Below are 19725 nucleotides of genomic sequence, written 5' to 3'. Positions count from 1 at the left end.
CCCTGCAGCCTCCATGCCATACAACTGCTCCAGGCATCAACACACAGACTGAAAATCTTAAAGCAAAGAATAAGTGTGGATTAAAGCAGAAAATGTCTTTTTCTTTCTCTCTCTTTTGCAGGTTTTATATAATTTCCTCACCTGTGGGGTTGGGATTGGGATGGGTTTGTCCAAGCAAGCCCTGGCTGGTTGCTGGAAGATGCTGGCAGTAAGGAACTTTGTCAATAAAATAAAATAAAATAACTTTTATTGATCAAATAACATAAATTTTATTGACAAAACTGCTGCCCTCCTGCACCAGCCCATTCCTCAGCCAGCTGCAGGATCTTGCTCCTTCCCAGTGGCGAGTGTGGGACGAGTGAGTGATTTCCCAATGGATAAAGCATTAAATGAGCAATTGTTAAAGTGCTGAAACAAATGAGCTGCCACGGAAGGCTGGGGAATCTCCCTTCTCCTTTTTGCAGACAATTAAACTTCCCTGAGAGCAGCTGTGGGAAGGGATGGCCCATCCATGCACCCACTGCTGGTCCAACAGCCAGGATTAATCCGGATTAAAGAGCGCTGGGAAAGCCCGGGGCTGGCTCCACACACTGACCCAGCTCTGCCCGTGGTGTGCCTGACCTCACGCTGGCACCGCCAGGGTGACAGCCCAGCTGCCACTCCCCACCTCTGGGGGTGACACCCGGCCCCAGGAGCCCCCTGGGAGGGCTGGCAGAGCCCTTTGGAAGGGCTGGGTGGGCGAATGGATGGGGCTGGAGTGAGCAGCTCCTCCCTGGGCAGCTGAGTGACAGAGCACTGCCTGCTTTGTGCCACCTCCCGTGGGAAATCCAGGACTCTTGGACAACTAATCAGTGTGATTAAGTAGAATCCATTCATTGTTTATATTATGTATTTATTTATACATTTGAACTCTGCTGTACACACTGATCACACATTTTTTATTGCTTTGTTTGTCCACGTGTTCTGCATGCACTTCTCAGAATATGTTATTGGTCACATTCCAGGTGGCTCACAGCTCTCTGTTACCTCTTCCTTGTGGTCTTGGAATTCAGTTCCTTTTCTTCTTTCTCATTTTAGCACACTATTTCTTAGTAACCTTGATGAATTCTAGAGGGCCCTGAGAAAATCCCGATGAGAGCGAAGTAACCGGCGCACCATCACTGCTCAGACACACCTCTGCACCTTCCCTGGGTGACATCTGGGCAGCCAAACCCCCGGTGCAGGTGCCACTGACACCCAGCCCGACTCCAGCAGCCCAGGGGAGCATCCAGAGCCCTGTGCTGCTCCGAGGGCTGGGCTGGGAGTGCTGGCGGCCGAGCGTGAGGCGGCTGCGATTATCCGCTGCCACAGCCAGCCCCGCGCCCACCACGGGCTGGGAAAGCACTTTAAAGCCTCGGGATATAATCTCTGCTCTGAATAATAATAATGAAAAAGAGTAAAAAGATCTAGAAGTGCCTTGGTGCATCTGCCCGGGAAGCTCCGCGCTGGTTTGGAGCAGCCGGCACAGGGTGGGATGTGGGGGGAGGCTGTCTTGGGAAGGGGGCATGGCTCAGGATATCTGTGGGACACCCCAAAAATCCTCCTGTGGTTCACTGCAGCCCTTCTGCCTTCCCTCATGGCCCAGCCCGGCCCTTCCTCACCCGCCACAAAAATCTATTGGAGAAAAGAGGATTTTACGTAACGGCTCATGTTGTTCTGCTCCGTGTTTTCCACACACACAAAAAAATAAAAAGATGGGAAGTGAAAACAAGGTCAAACCTTGCTTTGGCTGCCTCATGTCCCTGGGGAGCACAGGAAGGGAGCACTGCTGGAGAAGGGGAGGGGACACCCCAGCTCTGCTCCCGGGGGAACAGGACCAGGGTCCCCAGCCCACCTTGATGGCTCCAGGACCCCAGGCAGCCTCTGGGTCCTGGGCCTGCCTAGGGACCCCTCTGAGGCTTAAATCACAAACCTGAGCACAGAGGAGGTGGAGAAATCAAAATTGAAGTTTATTAAAGACAATAAATTACATTCCCTTGAGATACAGTAGATTTTGAGACAAGTACCTTGTTGTGCAGGACAGGCAACATCGGCACCCCGCAACAACGACTCCTGGGAACATGATTCGGATGTTGGGGTGCCAGGGCCCTGAGGAGTGGAGCAGGGCAGGCAGGATGCTGAGAGTGTCTCCCTGAAGGTGGCTGACTGCTGCTCGTGCCCTGCTGAGCGCTGCTCATGGTCGTGACACTGATGAGGCAGCCAGTACCTGCCAGGCTCCAGGTCCAGGGAGGAAAAGCCTCATTCCCAGGCTCCAGCAGTGAGAGGCAGGCAGGAATGGCCGGGCTGGGCCAGTGCAGTGGCTGCTGGATGGAGGCTGGACGAGCAGCAGTGGGTGCAGAGGTAGATGCTGGGCGAGGAAGGCACAGCGGAGCATCCCTGCCCACCCTCAGCTCCCGGCTGGATGTGTGGGCCGTGTGGGCTCCCCCAGAATTTGGGAGGTGGAAGAACCACCCAGCCGAAAAAGCAGGGGGGATGTCCTGCCAGAGCCCAGTGCCAGGATAAAAATACCCTCGCCGTGGAGCCAGCGGAGGGAATTAGAGTGGAATAACCCGCCCGCCGTGGCACGGGAGGCTGCGGCAGCAGACGGTCGAGGCAGGGCTGGCAGGGAAATGAGCCAGCGCCTGGGAGAGGGGCAGATGGCCCTGCCGAGCCCCCCGGGGCTGGAGCCCCAGGGTGACCCCCCAGGTGTCACCCCGGAGGGGGGGACGGGAGCCCAAGCCTCGCCTCGGCGCCGGTGTCTCCTGGCAGGGCAGCGAGCAGCGTCCCGCGGGGCAGCTCCCGGAGTCACTGCAGGGTACAGGCTGTGCCGGGGCACACAGCACTCACCGGGCTGTCCCTGCCACTGCCACCCCCGGCAGGGCTCCCGGGGAGGGGAGGTGGGGCTGGCTGGGGCTGGGATCAGCCTCAGGCTGGGGGAATATTCCCCAGTCCCAAGGTGACTCACCGCTCCGGACAGACTCTGCCAGCGCCTCCTTGCCCATGGACTGTGCCTCCCGCATCTGCCAAGGGAGAGGGGCCTTTTCCAGCCTTCATCCTCCCCCAGCACGCTCCAGAGCCCCCCCAGTCGTCCTACCTTGATCTGATCCTTCAGGTACTCGGCTCGGGCCATCAGGGTCTGGATCTGGTGGGGAGAGAGAGAGGACACAGTCCCTCAGGGGCCAGGTCAGCGGGGACAGCTGGGTGTCCCAGGGCTGGCACTCACCTCTGCATGGAGCAGCTCCCGCCGCCGCCCCGCCGGCTCCGCTGCAGGGGAAACGTGCCACGGCATGAGGGATGGGAGCAGGACCCATCCTTGCCCCAAAAGCCCGGCCTCAGCCCCAACTCACCGGCCAGGAGCAGCAGCAGCTCCCCCAGGCTCTGCTGGTACAGCTCCAGGGCGTCACTGTCATCCCTCCCTTCCTCCTCCTGCAAAGGGCCCCGGGGGCTGGCTGTGCCTGGGGGGGTCCAGCACCCCCTCCTCACCAGGTCTGCACCTTCCCCTTCCCTCGAGGAGTGAGGGGACCCCCAAGGCCACCCCTCACCTTGGCGATGGCAGCTGAAGCCACTTCCAGCGCCGCGCAGAGCCGGGGTTTGTCCTTGGCCATCTCTGCAAGGGGACACGGCTATGGGGATTGCCCAAAACCTTCCCCCTTCAGCCCAAAACCTTCCCCCTTCAGCCCAAAACCTTCCCCCTTCAGCCCAAAACCCCGCCACGGCCCCTCTGCCAGCTCTGACACCGCGAGATGGGCAAAAATCGCGCACTACCTTTAAGGAGCTCTCTGGCCGGGTTTCCTTTCTCCAGGAGGTTCTTGTTGCTGGAGGTGACCAACACCTTCAGCTCCTCTGCTCGGGAGATGTACTGCCTCACCTGTGCACATTTTGGGGGTGAGGAGACCCCCGACACGGGGTGCAGAGCATGGGGGTGCTGCTCCCACCCTCCCAGGGGTTTTGGCTCACCCTGGCCCGGATGGCTTCTTTGCGCCGCACGTCGCTCTCATCTAAGGGGGAGAATAACCAAACACGGGGCTGGGTGGGCTAAAAACCGACCTCCCCCGGGGTGCTGCCCCCCCAGAAATACACCCAGGCCCCCCACAACCCCCGGGGGGACTCACAGTGCAGTGCTGGCACAAAATACTCCAGGGCCTTGCGGTAGAGGGAGAAGGCGGCAGCGGCGTCTCCCTCCTGATCCTTCCTCACCGCCTGCACCACCAGCTCGGTCTGGGGGACACAGGGGGGGTCTCAGGGCTCGGAACGCCCCCGTAGCCGGGCAGCAGCCCCCAGCCCCGCTCACCGCCTTGCCCAGGCTCTCGGGGCCGGGGACGTGCTCCATGTCCACGAAGGGGTGAGCAAAGAAGCACTCGAAGGAGATGCGCTTCCGAGGGTCCCTCTCCAGCAGCTGTCCCAGGAGATCCCGGCATTCCTGAGAGAGCTGGGGCCGGCTGGGAAGCTGGGGAGGGAAGGGGCTGAGCCCTCTGAGCGCTGTGAGACCCCCCAGAGCTCCACCCCACCCCACGTTACCTCCACAGCCCGGTCGCTGCGGATCTTCTCCTCCAGCTCGGCGAAGGAGCGGGAAGCGAAGGGCGGCTTCCCAAAAAGCGCTTCTGCAGGGTGGAAAGGAGCAGTGGGGGGGATGGAGAGGGGGAAACCAGCCCTGAGCAGAGCCCCCCAGGGCAATAAAAGGCAAACCCACCGTAAAGGATGACCCCCACCGACCAGAGGTCCGCGCGGGCGTCGTAGTGCTGCCGACACACCATCTCGGGGGCCATGTAGAGCGGGGAGCCGCGCAGCACGTGCTTCTCGTCCCACGGTGACATGTACTGAGCAAAGCCGAAATCTGCCGGGCACAGAGCTCGTGGGGGCACGGGGAGAAGGGATCTGCCCCCTGCCAGCCCCTGCCGGGGGCGGCCCTGACCTGCCAGCTTCAGCTGGGGGTTCTCCGGGGCGCTCAGGAGGATGTTCTGTGGCTTCAGGTCCAGGTGGGAGATGTTGCGGTCGTGGAGGAACTTCAGGGCGCAGGCTGGGCGGGTGGATGGGCACGTGACAGCACAGCCCTGCACCCCAAAACCCCGGGGAAGGGTCCCCCCAGAGCCAGGGTGGGGTGTCCTCACCGAGCTGCTGCAGGAAGAGGCGTGCCACCTTCTCGGGGAGCATGCGGCGCGTGCGGATGAAGCGGGAGAGGTCCCCCCCGGCGCAGAACTCCATGATCAGGTAGATGTGGTCACTGTCCCACTGCGAGGCAACGAGACCCCGCCGTGCCACCCCAGCCAGTGCCACCCACACAGGCTCACCTGGACCAGTTTGCCCAGTTGCTGGCACCAAGCCCCACGGATACACCCGTGGGGAGCAGGGATGGATCCAAGCCAGAGCAGCTCTGGCTCAGAGGCCCCCCGGGAAGCCCCCAGCCCACCTGGAAGTCCTTGAGCTCCACAATGTTGGGGTGGCGGATGGTCTTGAGGATCTCGATCTCTGTCAGCAGGTTCTCCACCGACGCCCGGTTCAGGCTCCTCTTGTTGACACACTTGATGGCCACCACCTCACGCGTGTCCCTCTGCCCAGGAGGGGGACAACGCTGGAGCCCCCACCCAAACACCCACCGCGGGTGGGAGGGAAGGGAAGGAACCCCTGCAAGGGGGCGGCAGGTGCCAGGGGAGGGCTAGGGGGTGGTATCCCATGCGGAGCACGGGAAAACGGGGGTGGTACCCCATGCGCAGGACGGGAAACGGGGGTCCCACGCGAGTGGGGGGGGCAAATTGGGGAGCAAAAAGGCGACCCCCGCGGCGGGCTCGGCCCTACCTTCCTGTAGGCCTTGTAGACGGTGGCGTAGGTGCCCGAGCCGAGGGGCTCGGTGAGGATGAACTCGTCGAGGCGCGGCGGGGCCCAGCCGGGCCCGGCCATGCCCCTGCGGAGCCCCGGTCCCGGCGCTCGGGGCCCGGGAGCCGCTTCCGCCTTCCCGGCGCGCCGCGGCCCGGGCCACGCCCACACCGGGCGTGGCCACGCCCCCCAGCAGCCATAACCACGCCCACATGTGTTTCTCATCGAAGCAAGCCACGCCCCCAACCCGCCAATCACCTCGCCAGGCCCCGCCCCCCAGATGGCCACGCCCCCCGCCGGCACGCGCACCGTGTCTGGACCACATGAACAATTTTTTATTAATAATTTTTTAAACATTAAAAGATCAGACGCGGGGAAAAAAAAATTCCATTAATACAGGAGGAAAATGATGTAAAAATACCGATTTCTGTATCCCGGCGCCCCTCACCGGCACAGGATGGGGGCTGACACAAGCCCAGCCCGGCAAAGGGGCACCACAAAGCCAAATCTGCACCAAACCCCCTGACACCCAAACACGGGGCTGAGGGATTGGTGGGAACCTGCCCCCACCCGCGTCCCAAGGGACACCCCATCCTGGGATGCAGCTGAACACACATGGAAACAGCTCCTTCCCAGCTAAAAAAAACTCAGCTCGGCAGGAGGAAGGCAGGGAGGAGCCTTCCCTGGAGAAAGGCTCATTCAGGGTTAGCTGGAGAAGGGCGTCACAGGCACTGTGTGACCCGGCATCCTCAGCTGCCCCAAGCTGGAGCTGGGAGCCAAACCAAAACCCCTTTTCCCCTCCCTCTCCTGGTCTCAAGTGACTGAGAAGTCTCAGCCTCCACTGAGCCCTTCTCCCCCTCTCCGTGCCTGGGGCTGGCACCTGCAGGATCCTCCTGGGAGCAAGGGATGTGCCCTGGGGGGACCAGGGAAAATACATCCCCCCTGCTCCCAGATTCTCCTTCGTGGCTCGCAGGAAGCCCAGCAGTTATGAGGTCAAAATACAGCATTGTGTGAGTGTAATAAACCAAAAGTACAGTTTCTGTTCTTAAAATTAACGACATCAACTACATGCACGTTACAAAACCCTCCCAAAACAGCAGATAATCAAATTCTTCATAGCAAAGGCCAAGAGAAGAGAGAGTAAAATCAAAAACCTGCTTCCCCTCATCTTCCTGCTACAGACAGAGTGAGGGGAGGAAGAGACAAACACCTGGAAGGTCCTGGAAAGAGGAATATTTGCCTCAGAGAATGTCTTCCCCCATCTCCCCACACCCTAAAACAAGACAGGGAAAACAAATCATCCAAACCGTAGCTCAGCTGAAGCCAAAAAAAAACCTCTTCTCATCAGGAGTGTCGGCATCACAGAGCTCACATGGTACCCCCAAAAAAAGTGCATTTTCAGGAAAAAAAACAACAAAAAAGAAGGTTGGGGAGATGAGGGCAGAGGAAGCGAGAGGGAGGCAGCCCGGGAAGAAGGGCTGGGTTTCCTGGGAGAAGGAGAGGGCTGGGTTTCCTGGGCAGGGCTAGTTGCCGCGGAAAGCACTGTGTGCAGCCGAGGAGGCTGCCCCCGCCGCCGCGTTCTGGAAGCTCCTGTTGGTGAGGATGCCTTGGGAAAACTCCTCCTGGGCCCTCTGGAAGCTGGCTCCTGTGCGCCGGTACAGGGAATGCACCTGGGGACAGAGGGGAGGGAAGGAAATGAGCCCGTGGGACTGCTGCACACACCCAGCCTGTCCTGGGCCAAGCAGCTCCCTGCACAGCTGCAGAGCATGGCTGCAGCCAGCGGCTCCACAGCAGGTTTCAGGAGAGCTTCATTTGCTGGAAAATGTGGAGCTCTCAGCAAAATTGCTGGTTTCAGACCCAAAATTCTGTGATGGCTCAGGGTTAACCCAGTATTCACTGGAGGGCAGGACCTGAAGGTGCCAACAGCATCAGGTATTTCCTTCAAGATAAAGGCAGGAGAGCAGAAGGAAGTACCAACAGAAAGAGGATCAGTCCAGCCTGTCCTCGCCTTCCCCCAAGCTCCATTTCTGCTGCTCCTGCAGAAATCCAGCCCTGCTGTTGGCAGGCAGGAGGAGGGTTGGGTTTAAAAACCAAGGCACTCAATGGGATCCCACCAGGCTTTGAAAAGCCCCAAATGCTGTGGGAGCAGTGACTGCAAATCCCTGGATGCTGAACAGAGCCATGGCTGCTCTGTCAGCTCTGGGCAGGACAAGGGGCAGTGGCTTTAAACTGCCAGAGGGCAGGGTTAGATGGGGTATCAGGAAAAAATCCTTCTCTGGCATGTGGGGAGGCCCTGGCACAGGGTGCCCAGAGAAGCTGTGGCTGCCCCAGGATCCCTGGAAATGTTCCAGGCCAGGCTGGACAGGGCCTGGAGCACTCCAGGATAGGGGAAAGTGTCCCTGCCCTTGGCAGGAGGTAAAATGAGCTCTAAGGTCCCTTGCCAAATCATTTCACGATTCTATGACTCCAAAGGGAGCCTACTTCCCACTTCAAGAGTGTCCAAGAAATTTGGCATCGCTGCAGGAAGCACAAGCAAAATTACTTTAATCAAAACCTCTTGACCCACCAGCGCCCCCATCCCATCGTCATTCCCAGGTGGCACCAAACCCAGGACCCCTGGGGGCAGCCTGAGCTCTGCTGGCCCCGAGCCACTCACCTGCTTGAGGAGGAAGAGGGAGAGGACGGCGCAGAGCGTGAAGAAGGCTGCCACCACCATCATGATCACCACCACGGCCACGTTCCCGTGCACCTCCGACAGCGCCGCGATCCAGCCGCTGCCAGGACACGAGAGGAGAGGGGCTGAGCATGGACAGCACTCCAGCACAGCTGGAGCACGGGGGGAGCACACACGTGCTTCAGGGAAGGTCACAGGGCACCACAAAACCAAGCAAATGTGGAAACGGGAGCCTGGAGCTCATCCAGGCCCTTGGTTTGGGGATGGTTTCCATTAGCATTTTTAGAGGAGGATTGTGCTCATCCCACCCACACTCCAGCCCTGTGCCCTCCCCTCAGGTAGCAAAATCAATACTCTTGGTGCCAACGGTGACTTCCATGGGCACCTTCTCAAAATTCAGCCAAGTGGGGTAAAGATAGGCTGGAACAGCTGAATTGGAAGAGATCAGCTGGCAGGTCTGGAGCCTGGACCTGAGCGTCACCCTGACAGGGATGTGGGAGGAAGAGACAGGAAGGGATGGAGGTGGTGAAACCCTGGCACAGGCTGCCCAGAGCAGCAGTGGCTGCTCCATCCCTGGAAGTGTCCCAGGCCAGGCTGGATGGAGATTGGAGCTACCTGAGATCGTAGAAGGTGTCCCTGCCCATGGATGAGACGAGCCTTAAGGTCCCTTCCAACCCAAAGCATTCTGTGATTCCACCATTCTAAGTCCCAGATACTGGGAGTTGTTGAAGGGAAGGGGCAGGGAGAATTCACAGTTACCAGCACTCGGCTATGGCTGAAAATACCAAGACACCTGACTCAGAACACTTCCTGAGTGCTGGAGAGAGGAACCTTTCCAAGTGCTCCACCAAGCACGCCGTGTGCCAGCAGGAAGGACGGGTCCCATCCCACGTGTGGCACCGTGGCACAGGGAAGCAGAAAGGCACACACGCACCGCAGCCAAAAATACCCGCGCTGTCTGGCGGCAGGAAACGAGCACAGAGCTGCAGGCAGCCTCTCCAGGCCGGACCAAAGCCCCTCCCCATCCCCGTGACTCGGCAGGGGGAGCCGGGGCAGCGCTGCCCCGGGCCCCTCTGCAGGGGAGGGCAGGAATAGACAGCGGCTCCCGCCTGCAGGCTGCCCGCGGGCAGGCACCATGGCTGCTGACCTTGCCTGCTCTCCCTGCCTCCAGAACCGAGCTGCAGCCGGGCAGCAAAGGATGTGCTCTCCCTGCAGGGCACAGCTGCTGACACGAGGCTGCTGGACCCGCTCCAGAAGCACAGGCTCACCCTTCTGGACAATGTCACCTAAAAGCCTCCCTGCTTATCTCAGCCCACCAACCACACGCTCCAGAAACATTCAGGAGGAGTTTGGGGACAGAGCTGGGGTGGCAGCAGCAGTATCAGGCTGAGCAGTACTCAGATTTCAGGTCAGAGATCCCTCAGCCCCACACTGCTGTCAGGGAAGGCTCCAGTTTGAACAAGGCAGATCTGGCTCACACCAGAGGAGCAAATATGATCTGTACTGAGAGAGGGAGAAGGCAGCAGAAGAGGCACAGAAGAGTTCTCACAGAATCACAGAACAGTTTGGGTTGGAAGGGGCCTCAAAACTCATCACATTCCACTCCCCTGCCATGGGCAGGGACAACTCCCACTGTCCCAGGCTGCTCCAACCCCTGTCCAGCCTGGCCTTGGGCACTGCCAGGGAAACAGGGGCAGCCCCAGCTGCTCTGGGCACCCTGTGAGGGAAGGATTCCTGCCCAATATCCAGTAATTCACATACTCCCCTTCTCATACTCCTTCACAGACGGGGATTAGGATGGGAAGAGCAGAGGAGGGAGGCAGCTGGGACCTGCCAAGGCTGTGCATGAGCTGAGAGAGGCGAACCACAGCAGAAAGAACAGGCAGCTGTCAGAAGCAGGCCCCAAAGCTCCTGCCAGTCACAGCCCTGGTGAGAAAAGAGATGTGTGACATGGCAGGCAGCGAAGCCAAGCTTACCTGTCTCCCCAGCCAGGAATTCCAACAGCCTGGATGATGTAGATTGCTATTTGGCAGAAGAAGACGAAAAAGAAGACGAAGAAGCTGAAGGAGCTGTCAGACCTGCAGGGAGATGGCAACAGGAGTGAAACCTGTGATCCCTGCACTGAGTCCCTGCTCTGAGAGGAGAGCAACAGCTTCAGTGAGCTCCTTTCTCCAGGGAAGAGCTGCTGAGGGGAGGAATTTGGGCACCCAAATGTGCCCAGTGCAGATGCAGTGCTCTGCCCAGTGCAAGATGGGGTGAAGGCAGCTCCCTTAATGAACACAGTGTGCTCAACATCAATGTACCAAACAGCGTCTTAGGAATTAATAAAGTGGATAAAAAATGAATTAGAAGTGTCCTCTGTCTGCCCAGGCTTGGATTTCAGGATGAAAAAGGATCACCATAATTAAGTTCTATCAGACAGATCTAATATGTTTAGTAACATAGTGGTTTGGGTTTATCTAATGATGCAAAGAGCTGGAAAAATCCTGCGGGCAAAACACGATGGGAACAGATAAACCCAAAGCTCCTCCCACTAAGAGATACATCCTTGTTACAGAAAAAACAAACCCAGTACTTGCCTGAAAGCCTTGTAAATTGGTCGGTACCAACAGAGAAAGGCACAAGGGGTGAATAAAATTAACCACAGAATGGAGAGACCAAAGTCCACTCCTCTGCTGCCATCCACTGTGAACCACGCCAGGCAAGCGAGCAGGTTTAGGAGCAGGGTGATGGAATGCACTGTTTGGGGTGGGAGAGAGAGAAAAACAACATCAGCAAGCTCTTGGAAACTCCAAAGCATCCCTAATGTCTCACTGAACACAGGAGAGCTGCAGAAATGAAGGTGACTTTGGGCCATCTAATTTCCCTGCCTCCCTTGGAAGGGAAACAGAGCTTGACCTAAGTTTGTCTGATCCTGCTGCTCACGGCCAGATCTTAAATAGTTGTTCAAGCCTCCATTAAACAATTAAATTTTGTCATGACTGAGCTATTCCCAAAGCATAAACTCGGGGTCCTTCACATTTACCTTCATAAGAAAGGAGGGAAATGTGATTTTAGCCTTGCAGACAACACCAACAGCATTTACAGCGTGACAGAGCTCAGCTTTTCACACAGAACCTCTTCCAAAAGAATTCTGACTGCAGGTGAAGCCATTACTTACACATCCACAAGTAATAGAGCATCTTGCATATCCGCTGGTAGTCAGCTGGGATGTCTGCAGAGAAATCCTGGTAGAAGCACGGCTTGATGGGACACCTCTTGGGGAGAGGAGGCCAGTTGTTCTGCCTCGCTGTGGGAGGGAGGAAGGAGCAGCTCTTCACTTGCTCTTCTCTCATTCAAAGACTGATTCCCACCCCAGAATTCCCAAGCAGCCATTCAGCTCTTGTTTAATTCATGCATTAAACCTTGGCAGAGCCCAGGGGTTGGGCAGTTCCTACATCTGAGCAGGCAGCACAGCAGGAATAGGATAAACTGCTGGCACAGCAGCCATGTGCAGGGGGTTTCCCTGGAGGAAGGCAGAATCCCCCTGCACTGGCCAAAGGGCCATCACAGCCACCATCACACAGATTCAGCCACTTCAGACCAAGATTAGGGGGGAAAATATTGGGTTCCTGTAGTTAAGAGAGTGTTGAGGCTGAGAAGAAGAGTTTTGCTGCTCTCAGTGAGAAGCCCCAGCGTGGCAGTGTCGCTCACCAGCTCTGACACAGGCACAGCTTGAGAGCTTTTGGTGGTGAAATGCAGCTGCTTGAGGGCAGGCACCCACCAAAGCTGGCCTCCAGCACCCCACCTCTGAGCTGCCTTGCCGTCTTGGAAGATGTGGGATGCCAGGCACTGTCCCAGAAGAGCTGCCACAGGGAGTTTTTCTGAAATCCTGGCAAACCAAGGGATCCAGGCTGCCCTGGGCAGGAGTCAGTACTCACGGTCGAGGCTGGCTGCGTGGCTCTGCAGTTCCCTTTCCTTCTTCTCCAGCTCAGCTGCCTTCCTCTCTAGCTCTGCCTGCTGCTGGAGCAGCCCTGCCTGTGCTGCTGCAGCCACGGCCTGGGGAGAGGACAGAGACATCACAGAGGTCAGCCCTGCCCTGGGCTGGGCTGTGGTGGCACCACCGAGTGCCAGGCTGGGAAGGAAGCAGGACACAGGGTGACATGAAAGCTCAGCCTCAGACATCTTGGGTACAGGGTGACATGAAAGCTCAGCCTCAGACATCTTGGGCACAGGGTGACATGAAAGCTCAGCCTCAGATATCTTGGGTACAGGGTGACATGAAAGCTCAGCCTCAGATATCTTGGGTACAGGGTGACATGAAAGCTCAGCCTCAGACATCTTTGGCACAGGGTGACATGAAAGCTCAGCCTCAGACATCTTTGGCACAGGGTGACATGAAAGCTCAGCCTCAGATATCTTGGGCACAGGGTGACATGAAAGCTCAGCCTCAGACATCTTGATTCTGCCACTGCAGGACAAAATCAAGTTATCCTACAGGAAGTTAGGGCTGGCAGGAGGAGCTTTTCTACAGCTTCTTCTACCTCATACTTCACCTCCCTGCTCTGAGCTCATCACTACAGAGTGGTAAGCAGGGCTCCTGGGCTCACCAGGACAATTCCCTTCCCAGCTGCCTACTATGCCTCTTAAGGATCTCTTCTACTTGTTTTGTATTCTGAGAACTCATTCTTTCTCCCAGTCCTTAGGATGAGGTGATGCTGGCAGCCAGGTACTTGCATTTTTTCTCCCGGCACTGAGTGTGTCTGACCAGACACCAGAACTAAGCTAAAAGCATTAGCAGGATTCATTCCAGGATTTCCAGAGCCAACAGGACACAAGGCAAAGCAAGCTCTGCCACCAGAGGGACAGGGAAAGAGATGTAAGAAGGACTGTACGTGTGTATCCCCCACAAAAACTCCTGCCTTGGAAATGCAAGTTGAAAAGACCACCTGCAGCTTCCCACTCGCCAGCCCAGGGAATGCTGTGCTCCCAGAGGCCCTGGGAGCTCGAGGAGGCTGGGGGGCAGCGGAGAGGGGCTGTACCTGTGGCGTGGGCTCCACGGATGTCTGCAGCACAGCTGGCTGTGAGTGGCCCGAGGGCGGCGCTGCCGGCGTCGTCCGCGCTGCATTCGTCTGCAGAGACACGGGCCAGCAGGGAAAAACAGCAGGGGAAACACAACGGGCTCTTGGTGAATTGGTTAAAGCACAAACCTTGCCTTCCTGCCCTCCTTCTCCCACCTGGCTCACGGCAGCAGCCAGGGAATAAGGATGAGGCTCTGCCAGCCATCCCTCAGTGGCAGGGCCAGGGCAGCTCGGCTCAGCTCCCAGCCAGGTGCCGGGGTCGGCTGTCACTTGTCTCTGCCCCAGCACGGGAAAAGGTGGTTCTGGGCAGGCCGTGCTCTTGAAGAAGGAGTCTGGACTCTTGCTTTTGGTCTTCAGTTGAGTTTATTGTTCCTTATCTACAAAGTTTTTCTGTCTGTCCAGCCGAGGTCTGATCAGCAAGACAGCCAAGGGCACTCTCTCCCGCCCACGGGGCGCTTGTCTCTTTTATAGTGAAAACTATGTATAAGATATTTACCTTCAATTTCCAATACTTTTCACCCTTGTTGGCAAGTGCACTTTCCCTATGAACCAATCCACACATGCCAACATCATCCTGAACTTGGATGCCAAGGAGAAGAGAGAAGAAGGACAGGGCACGCCCAAATCCCTCCATCTTAGAACCCCTGACCCCCATGTACAGAATTTCAAACCCCCCTGTACAACATACAAACCCCCCCTGTACAGTGCTCTAAAATTTTTTTCCTTCACCCTGTGATTCCTACTACTGTGCTACTTAAACTTTTGTGGCCTGTAATTCTTTATATAAGGTTGGCAATTTGCTCTATGAATTAAGGTCGAATTTCCAGGTGTCTTTGGCTTCTTGCCAGGGTCTCCGAGCCCCTGCCAGGACTTTGAGACATCCAGGGCATCCAGAGAGATGCTCTGGGTTCCGACACCCAGGGAGCAAATAAATGCTGCTGTGCCCTGCCACAAACCATCCTCCCCTTCACACTTGTGGGGCTTCCCTGCGAGCCAGCAGCCAGCTGGAGAGGAGCTGTTCCATGCCAGTGGAGAGCTCCAGCTGGGAGCTCATTACTGCTCCAGTGCAGGAGCAATTTCCCTCTCCTGCATGCCACGAGCCACATCCATGGGGAAATCAGCTGTGAACTCCTCTTTCTTTAAGCTGCACCTATCAAGGGACCTTCTACACTACTAAAAGCACCACCAGGTACACAAAGCACAAGGACACGTGGCACGTACCCGCTGGGAGCTCTCAGAAAAGGGGTTGAATTCATCCAAGCCACTTTGGCTGGTGTTTGTGAGCTGTGTCACCGAGGGGTCCTGCAGGGAGAGAGCACAAGGAGAAATCAGCACCGGATGTGGGGCATCACCACTGATAGCACTGAACTGTTTCATTTGGAAAAGGCCTTAAAGAACAGCAGGTCCATGTTATCCATGCTGCCTGCTTACCATCTGCTTGTTAGTTGGGAATTTCAGGGGGTGAAACACATCCTTGCCACAGGGAGATGGCCCTGGCTGGCATGGAATTTAAATATCCAAGGAGATGACTACCAGCAAGGCAAGACTTGTCAGCAGGAATAATCACCTGTTCAGCCAAGAGGGATGTCTGAACAACCACCACAACGTGCTTTTTGGCACAGGAATACTTTGTGCATGCTACTTCTGCTCACCTACAGCGAGTTATTCCAAATTTCCAGGGATTCGGATTCATCCACCCATGGTCAGGATGTTGCTGGGCCTCACAAAGCAAAATGAGGTTCTAGATACAGCTGATCCTGGCTGAGAGATGCTGGCAAGCTAAAATGCCAAAGACTGCTCAGGATAAGTGAAACACTCAGGAAAATTGAGCTGGAGGTGTGACACCAATTATTTTAGGAGGTTTTAATGCTGCTGGCATAACAGCTCTCACTTCCACTCACAGCACCTCCCACTCGTCTTTCAAACATCCTCTGATGTTTAAAAACAGGCTCTCTGCACCTCAGAACACCTCTCTCCCCTCACCTGCAGGGTTTTTACGCAGCTGTTTTTATCTCCTTTTTTCCACCTACTCCTCTGCACGCAGAGATTCCTCTTGGGCAGCCAGGTGCTGCCCTCTGGAGCACTCCTCTCCCCAGTTATCCCAAAAACAAGGCTCTTTTTGAACTCGGAAACCCTCCTGGCCTGCCAACCCAAGAGCTGGGCGTGGGTCAGAAAATTAAAAAGTGGCTTTTCCTCTTTCCCTCAGCACCTCGTGTGTCCAGAGCAGCCCTTCTAATCTGGTGCTGCATGGGGTGAGAAGGAACCGAGGCCGCCCCGGGGCGCGCGGGGCTGACGGAGCTGAGGCAAGGAGGAAAATCCCTCTGGAGCCATTCCCGGGGCTCTAGCGCAGCCTTCTGCTGAGCAGGATCCACAGGGAGCAGTTAATGAGTAACTGCACAGCTCCTGCACGGCAGGCACTCCCCACAAACAGGTCTCACTCGTTTGTGAATCACCCCGGGCTGAGGCACGGCGCGTTCAGGGAAGTTCAACTCCTCGGTGAGGAAGGGCTGAAAAAAGTGGGGAGAAGCAGCAGGACTGCCATGCTGGAGATAAAAAGTGCTTTTATTTCACTCCTGACTCCTCTGGAAGCTTCAGCTGTGCAGAGATAAGGGCTGTCAGCACAAGTTTACACTTCCCCTCAGGCAGGACAGCGCTGCCCATCAGCACAAACCCTTTAGTCCGGAGCACACCAGCCCCAGCTGGACTAAAGTCCAGCAGAAAACAACTGCACAAGGAAGAGAAACTCCCTTCAACGTGTGGGAAGTGGAAAGTGAAAGCTGCATAAGCCTCTGGAGAGCATGGATGGGCAGGCTGGGAATAAGGAAAACTGCTACAGTACCACCGTAAAACACACGTTTTACTTCCCTTGGCTCATCTTCACCCAAAAGAAAGCTGGAGGCTCTCCAAGGGCAGGGAGTGCAGCACCATGGCTTCAGTTTGATTCCCAAGGTAGACAAGCTCTCACCTGACTGCCCAGCTTTAAAAAAAACCCACTTAATTAGGCTGCAAGGCCAAGGCCCAGCAGCTGGGCTGGACTTGCCTGCTATTGTGCAAGCCTGTCTAAAATAGGAACCCAAAGAGCAGGGAATTTGCAACAAAGCTGAAGTGTTTGGACACATGCCTGGGGAGGGCAGGAAGGAAAGCAGAGGGTGATGCACGGGCAGCAGCTTCTGTGAGCCTGGAGCAGCAGGGAGGGATGAGCGAGCACCAGGAATGCAGAGATCAGCGAGGAGCTGCCCACAAACTTCATGTTTTACAGCTATTTTCTGCCAGCCTGGCAGCAAAAGGCAGCTGACCCTCTCGAAACAAGCCTTAGAAAGGATCAGGAGACAGGGGTTTAATTCAGAACCTCTTGGAGCCACCACAAGGGTGTCCAGCCACAAAGCTCGTGCTCACAGATCAATAACTGGCCCGACCTGCAGGGTGCCATGAGCAGATCCCATTTGCTGCCCTCCCAACCACACTTCCTCAAGTGCCAGGGATGTGTGATGCTGTTTTTCACGGCTCCAGATGCCCCCAGCACGGAACAACTGCACATCTGGACCAAGCTGCACTGCCAGGAACATTAAAAGTGATTTCAAATGCAGCTTTAATGCAAATATGAAGTTGCTGTCACGCTGTGGAAAGGTTTGGATACAACAGGTTTGTGCAAGGAATTCTGTATTTTCTTTTCTTTCTGTTCCTACAGATTAAAGAAACAAAATGAGAGGCCTCTCTAGATGAGATCAAGGAAAAAGAGCTCAACCTAGAATCACCTGGAACTTAACACAGTTGTCATATTATCACAGTATTGCCCCAGATATAACCAGTCCTGCAGACTGAGGGTGCTGCCACTGCCTGGAAGATACACTGAGAGAAATCTTGAGGATTTCATTATTGATATCTCTGGAAAGGATGGAAGTTTCCAGCTCTGTCTGAAGCTGGAATCAAGGTTTTGGGGGCAGCTGCCACTTCCAGCAGGTTACTAGATAAAGGAAGGAAGTTAATCATCTCTCATTAACTGGTTACAATAAGTAACAGAGCAGCCAGAGATATTTCTAACGGGACCAAAGCAGCTTATTTTGCACAAAGCTGAAAGAACATCATGAACAAAGTCTCCTGAAAAGGCAGAAACCCTGGTCACATCAGGATTTGAGGAGGATGAAGCACTGAACTGGGAGCTCCAGCAAGGAGGGACAACCCTGGAGCTGTGGCAGGAGAGATCCACGGGCTGGGAGGAGAGGAGGCTTCTGCTGCTCCAGAGCATGGCAGGGGTGTCACTGGGACACTGTCACCCCAGCACAGAGCCAACACCTGCATCCAGCCCCCGGCAGGAACAGGCTGTCCCACAGGCTGGGATTCCATTCCAAACCCGACCAACGAGGCTCCAGGAAGCAGCAGCCAAAAATTCCTCTCAACCAGCTGCTGGGGACTGGGAAATTTTCTTGAAGAAAAAAAATAAAAGGTAAGACAAAAACTTGCAGCCCCGAGAGGAGGGTACAGAACCTCCCACAAGGATCAGATGAGCTGCAAAGAGCTGTCACAGGGGAATCCATGGTGGCACATGTGTTGATCCTTGTTAAGTGAGCCTGACAGGGGAGTTACTGCCTGGAAATCACCTTCAAACATTTTTTGTTTGAACAGTGAATAAAGATTGAGCACGGCCCTGTTCTGCCAGATACCAGGACAGCTTTAATGTGCACAAAGCAGCTGAAGGGAGCTGACAAGAAAGATGGAGATGGACTTTTTATAAGGGCCCAAAGTGACAGGACAACAGAGAATGGCTTCAAACTGACAGAGATAAGATTGGATATTATGAGATTCTTCCCTGTGAGCGTGGGCAGGCCCTGGCACAGGGTGCCCAGAGCAGCTGTGGCTGCCCCTGGATCCCTGGCAGTGCCCCAGACCAGGCTGGATGGGGCTTGGAGCAGCCTGGGACAGTGGAAGTGTCCCTGCCCATGGCAGAGGCTGGGACTGGATGAGCTTTAACTTCCCTTCTAACCCAAACCACTCGGTGATTCTAGGAATATTTACTTCCTCAAAGCCAAGGCAACAAATCCCATGTCTATGAACAGCAATATATTCCACATATAACATCAGAGCAACACGATTGTCCCAACTCTTCCAATTCCCAAGTCACAAGACCGTGACAAAATGAAAGTGACTAAGAAGAGAAGGACTTTTTTCACTCTGATTCCTCAAAAGACTCAGCTTCATCAACAAACAACTCCTGTTTGGCTCAGCCCCGCAATCCAAGGTCAGGAGAACACTCCTTCCCGTGGCTCCCACGGCAGGCAGGCAGCGGAGGGGAGGCTGAGCTGCAAGGGGAGCCAAAGGCCAGACCCTGTCACAGCACTGCAGAGGCTGGGCCAGGCCAGCTCCCTGCATGACCCCGACTGCCAGAGGTTAATCCCGGAGAGGAGAAACCCAGCGAACACACACCAAGCCCTCAGTGACCTTAACAGCATTCCTCTGCTCCGAGCCACGAAACCCTCAGCGGGAACTCACTTTTAGGCGCCGAAGCGCCTTAAAAACAAACGCAGGGAGACGCAGCGGTCAGGCAGCCCAGCGCGCAGCCCGGCCGGGAGGGCTCCGCGATGGATTGCCTGGAGTGAGCCCTCAGGGCGGGCACTCCCAGCGGGGCGGGAGAGCCCCGCCGAGGTGAGGAGCAGCCCGCTGCGGGGCCGCAGCGCTCGGGGGGGAGCTGCGGCAGGGGCTGGGGGCCGCGGGGGGCTCGGGAAGGGGATGCAGAGGAGGGACGGGACGGGACTGAGCGGGACGGGACTGAGCGGGACGGGCAGCGGGACCCCCGGGCTCGGCTCCCTCAGCGCCGGGGGTCGCGGCCGCCTCACGCCCCCGGTCCCGCCCCCTGCCTCTGATTGGCCGAGGCGCGGAGGAGCGGCTCCGCCATTGGCCGGCGGCGCTTCACTCAGCGCCACGTCCCGGCGTGCGGGGCGCCGGGGCCCGGCCGGGCCGCGCCGCGCCGGGGGGAGGCGGCCCGCGGCCCGCGCCCACCTGGAAGGGGTTGATGTCCACCGGGTCGGCGAACGGGTTGGTGTCGAAGCCCGACATGGGCGCGGTCCGCTCCTGCTCCGCTCCCGCCGCCGCCGCTGCTGGCGCTTCCGGGGGCACCCGCGTGACCGGGAGCCGCGTGACGTCACGGCGGCGCGCACAGCTCGCGCG

General features: G+C 56.7%; 2 protein-coding genes across 3 annotated transcripts; both read right to left on the bottom strand.

Moving 5' to 3' along the window:
* Positions 1-1967: 1967 nt before the first annotated feature.
* Positions 1968-6008, bottom strand: ULK3 (unc-51 like kinase 3). Of its 2 annotated transcripts, none has more exons than XM_064389052.1 (16): positions 5812-6008; positions 5426-5566; positions 5127-5247; positions 4931-5035; positions 4709-4852; positions 4537-4619; positions 4310-4465; positions 4131-4236; positions 3976-4016; positions 3784-3886; positions 3561-3625; positions 3366-3444; positions 3242-3282; positions 3113-3160; positions 2984-3038; positions 1968-2840 (listed from the first exon to the last, which is right to left on the bottom strand). In XM_064389052.1, the coding sequence occupies exons 1-16, from the start codon at positions 5911-5913 to the stop codon at positions 2824-2826; spliced, it is 1407 nt and encodes a 468-aa protein (XP_064245122.1). In that variant the 5' UTR covers positions 5914-6008; the 3' UTR covers positions 1968-2823. The 2 variants fall into 2 exon arrangements, 1 of the variants encoding a protein (XP_064245122.1); XR_010347626.1 differs by having other exon boundaries at positions 2758-2840; positions 3366-3467.
* A 134-nt stretch (positions 6009-6142) lies between these two features.
* Positions 6143-19716, bottom strand: SCAMP2 (secretory carrier membrane protein 2). Its single transcript, XM_064389541.1, has 9 exons — positions 19558-19716; positions 14785-14865; positions 13525-13614; positions 12424-12541; positions 11664-11792; positions 11083-11242; positions 10480-10581; positions 8486-8603; positions 6143-7499 (listed from the first exon to the last, which is right to left on the bottom strand). The coding sequence occupies exons 1-9, from the start codon at positions 19612-19614 to the stop codon at positions 7353-7355; spliced, it is 1002 nt and encodes a 333-aa protein (XP_064245611.1). The 5' UTR covers positions 19615-19716; the 3' UTR covers positions 6143-7352.
* Between the last annotated feature and the right edge of the window lie 9 nt (positions 19717-19725).

This window comes from Passer domesticus, chromosome 14, assembly GCF_036417665.1.
Source record: "Passer domesticus isolate bPasDom1 chromosome 14, bPasDom1.hap1, whole genome shotgun sequence".
Classification (NCBI taxonomy): domain Eukaryota; kingdom Metazoa; phylum Chordata; class Aves; order Passeriformes; family Passeridae; genus Passer; species Passer domesticus.
This window is presented reverse-complemented; position numbering and strand designations above follow the sequence as displayed.

What these genes read in the sequence shown, in the direction of transcription:
- ULK3 (XM_064389052.1), bottom strand. Translation starts at nt 5,913, where the DNA reads ATGGCCGGGCCCGGCTGGGCCCCGCCGCGCCTCGACGAGTTCATCCTC. An exon ending in GCAGCGACCGGGCTGTGGAG is followed by an intron (nt 4,466 to 4,536) that starts GTAACGTGGGGT and finishes TTCCCTCCCCAG; the next exon opens with CTTCCCAGCCGGCCCCAGCT. An exon ending in GCTGCTGCTGCTCCTGGCCG is followed by an intron (nt 3,283 to 3,365) that starts GTGAGTTGGGGC and finishes TTTCCCCTGCAG; the next exon opens with CGGAGCCGGCGGGGCGGCGG.
- SCAMP2 (XM_064389541.1), bottom strand. Translation starts at nt 19,614, where the DNA reads ATGTCGGGCTTCGACACCAACCCGTTCGCCGACCCGGTGGACATCAAC. An exon ending in TGGACATCAACCCCTTCCAG is followed by an intron (nt 14,866 to 19,557) that starts GTGGGCGCGGGC and finishes CTCTCCCTGCAG; the next exon opens with GACCCCTCGGTGACACAGCT. An exon ending in CCCTCTTCCTCCTCAAGCAG is followed by an intron (nt 7,500 to 8,485) that starts GTGAGTGGCTCG and finishes CTCTGTCCCCAG; the next exon opens with GTGCATTCCCTGTACCGGCG.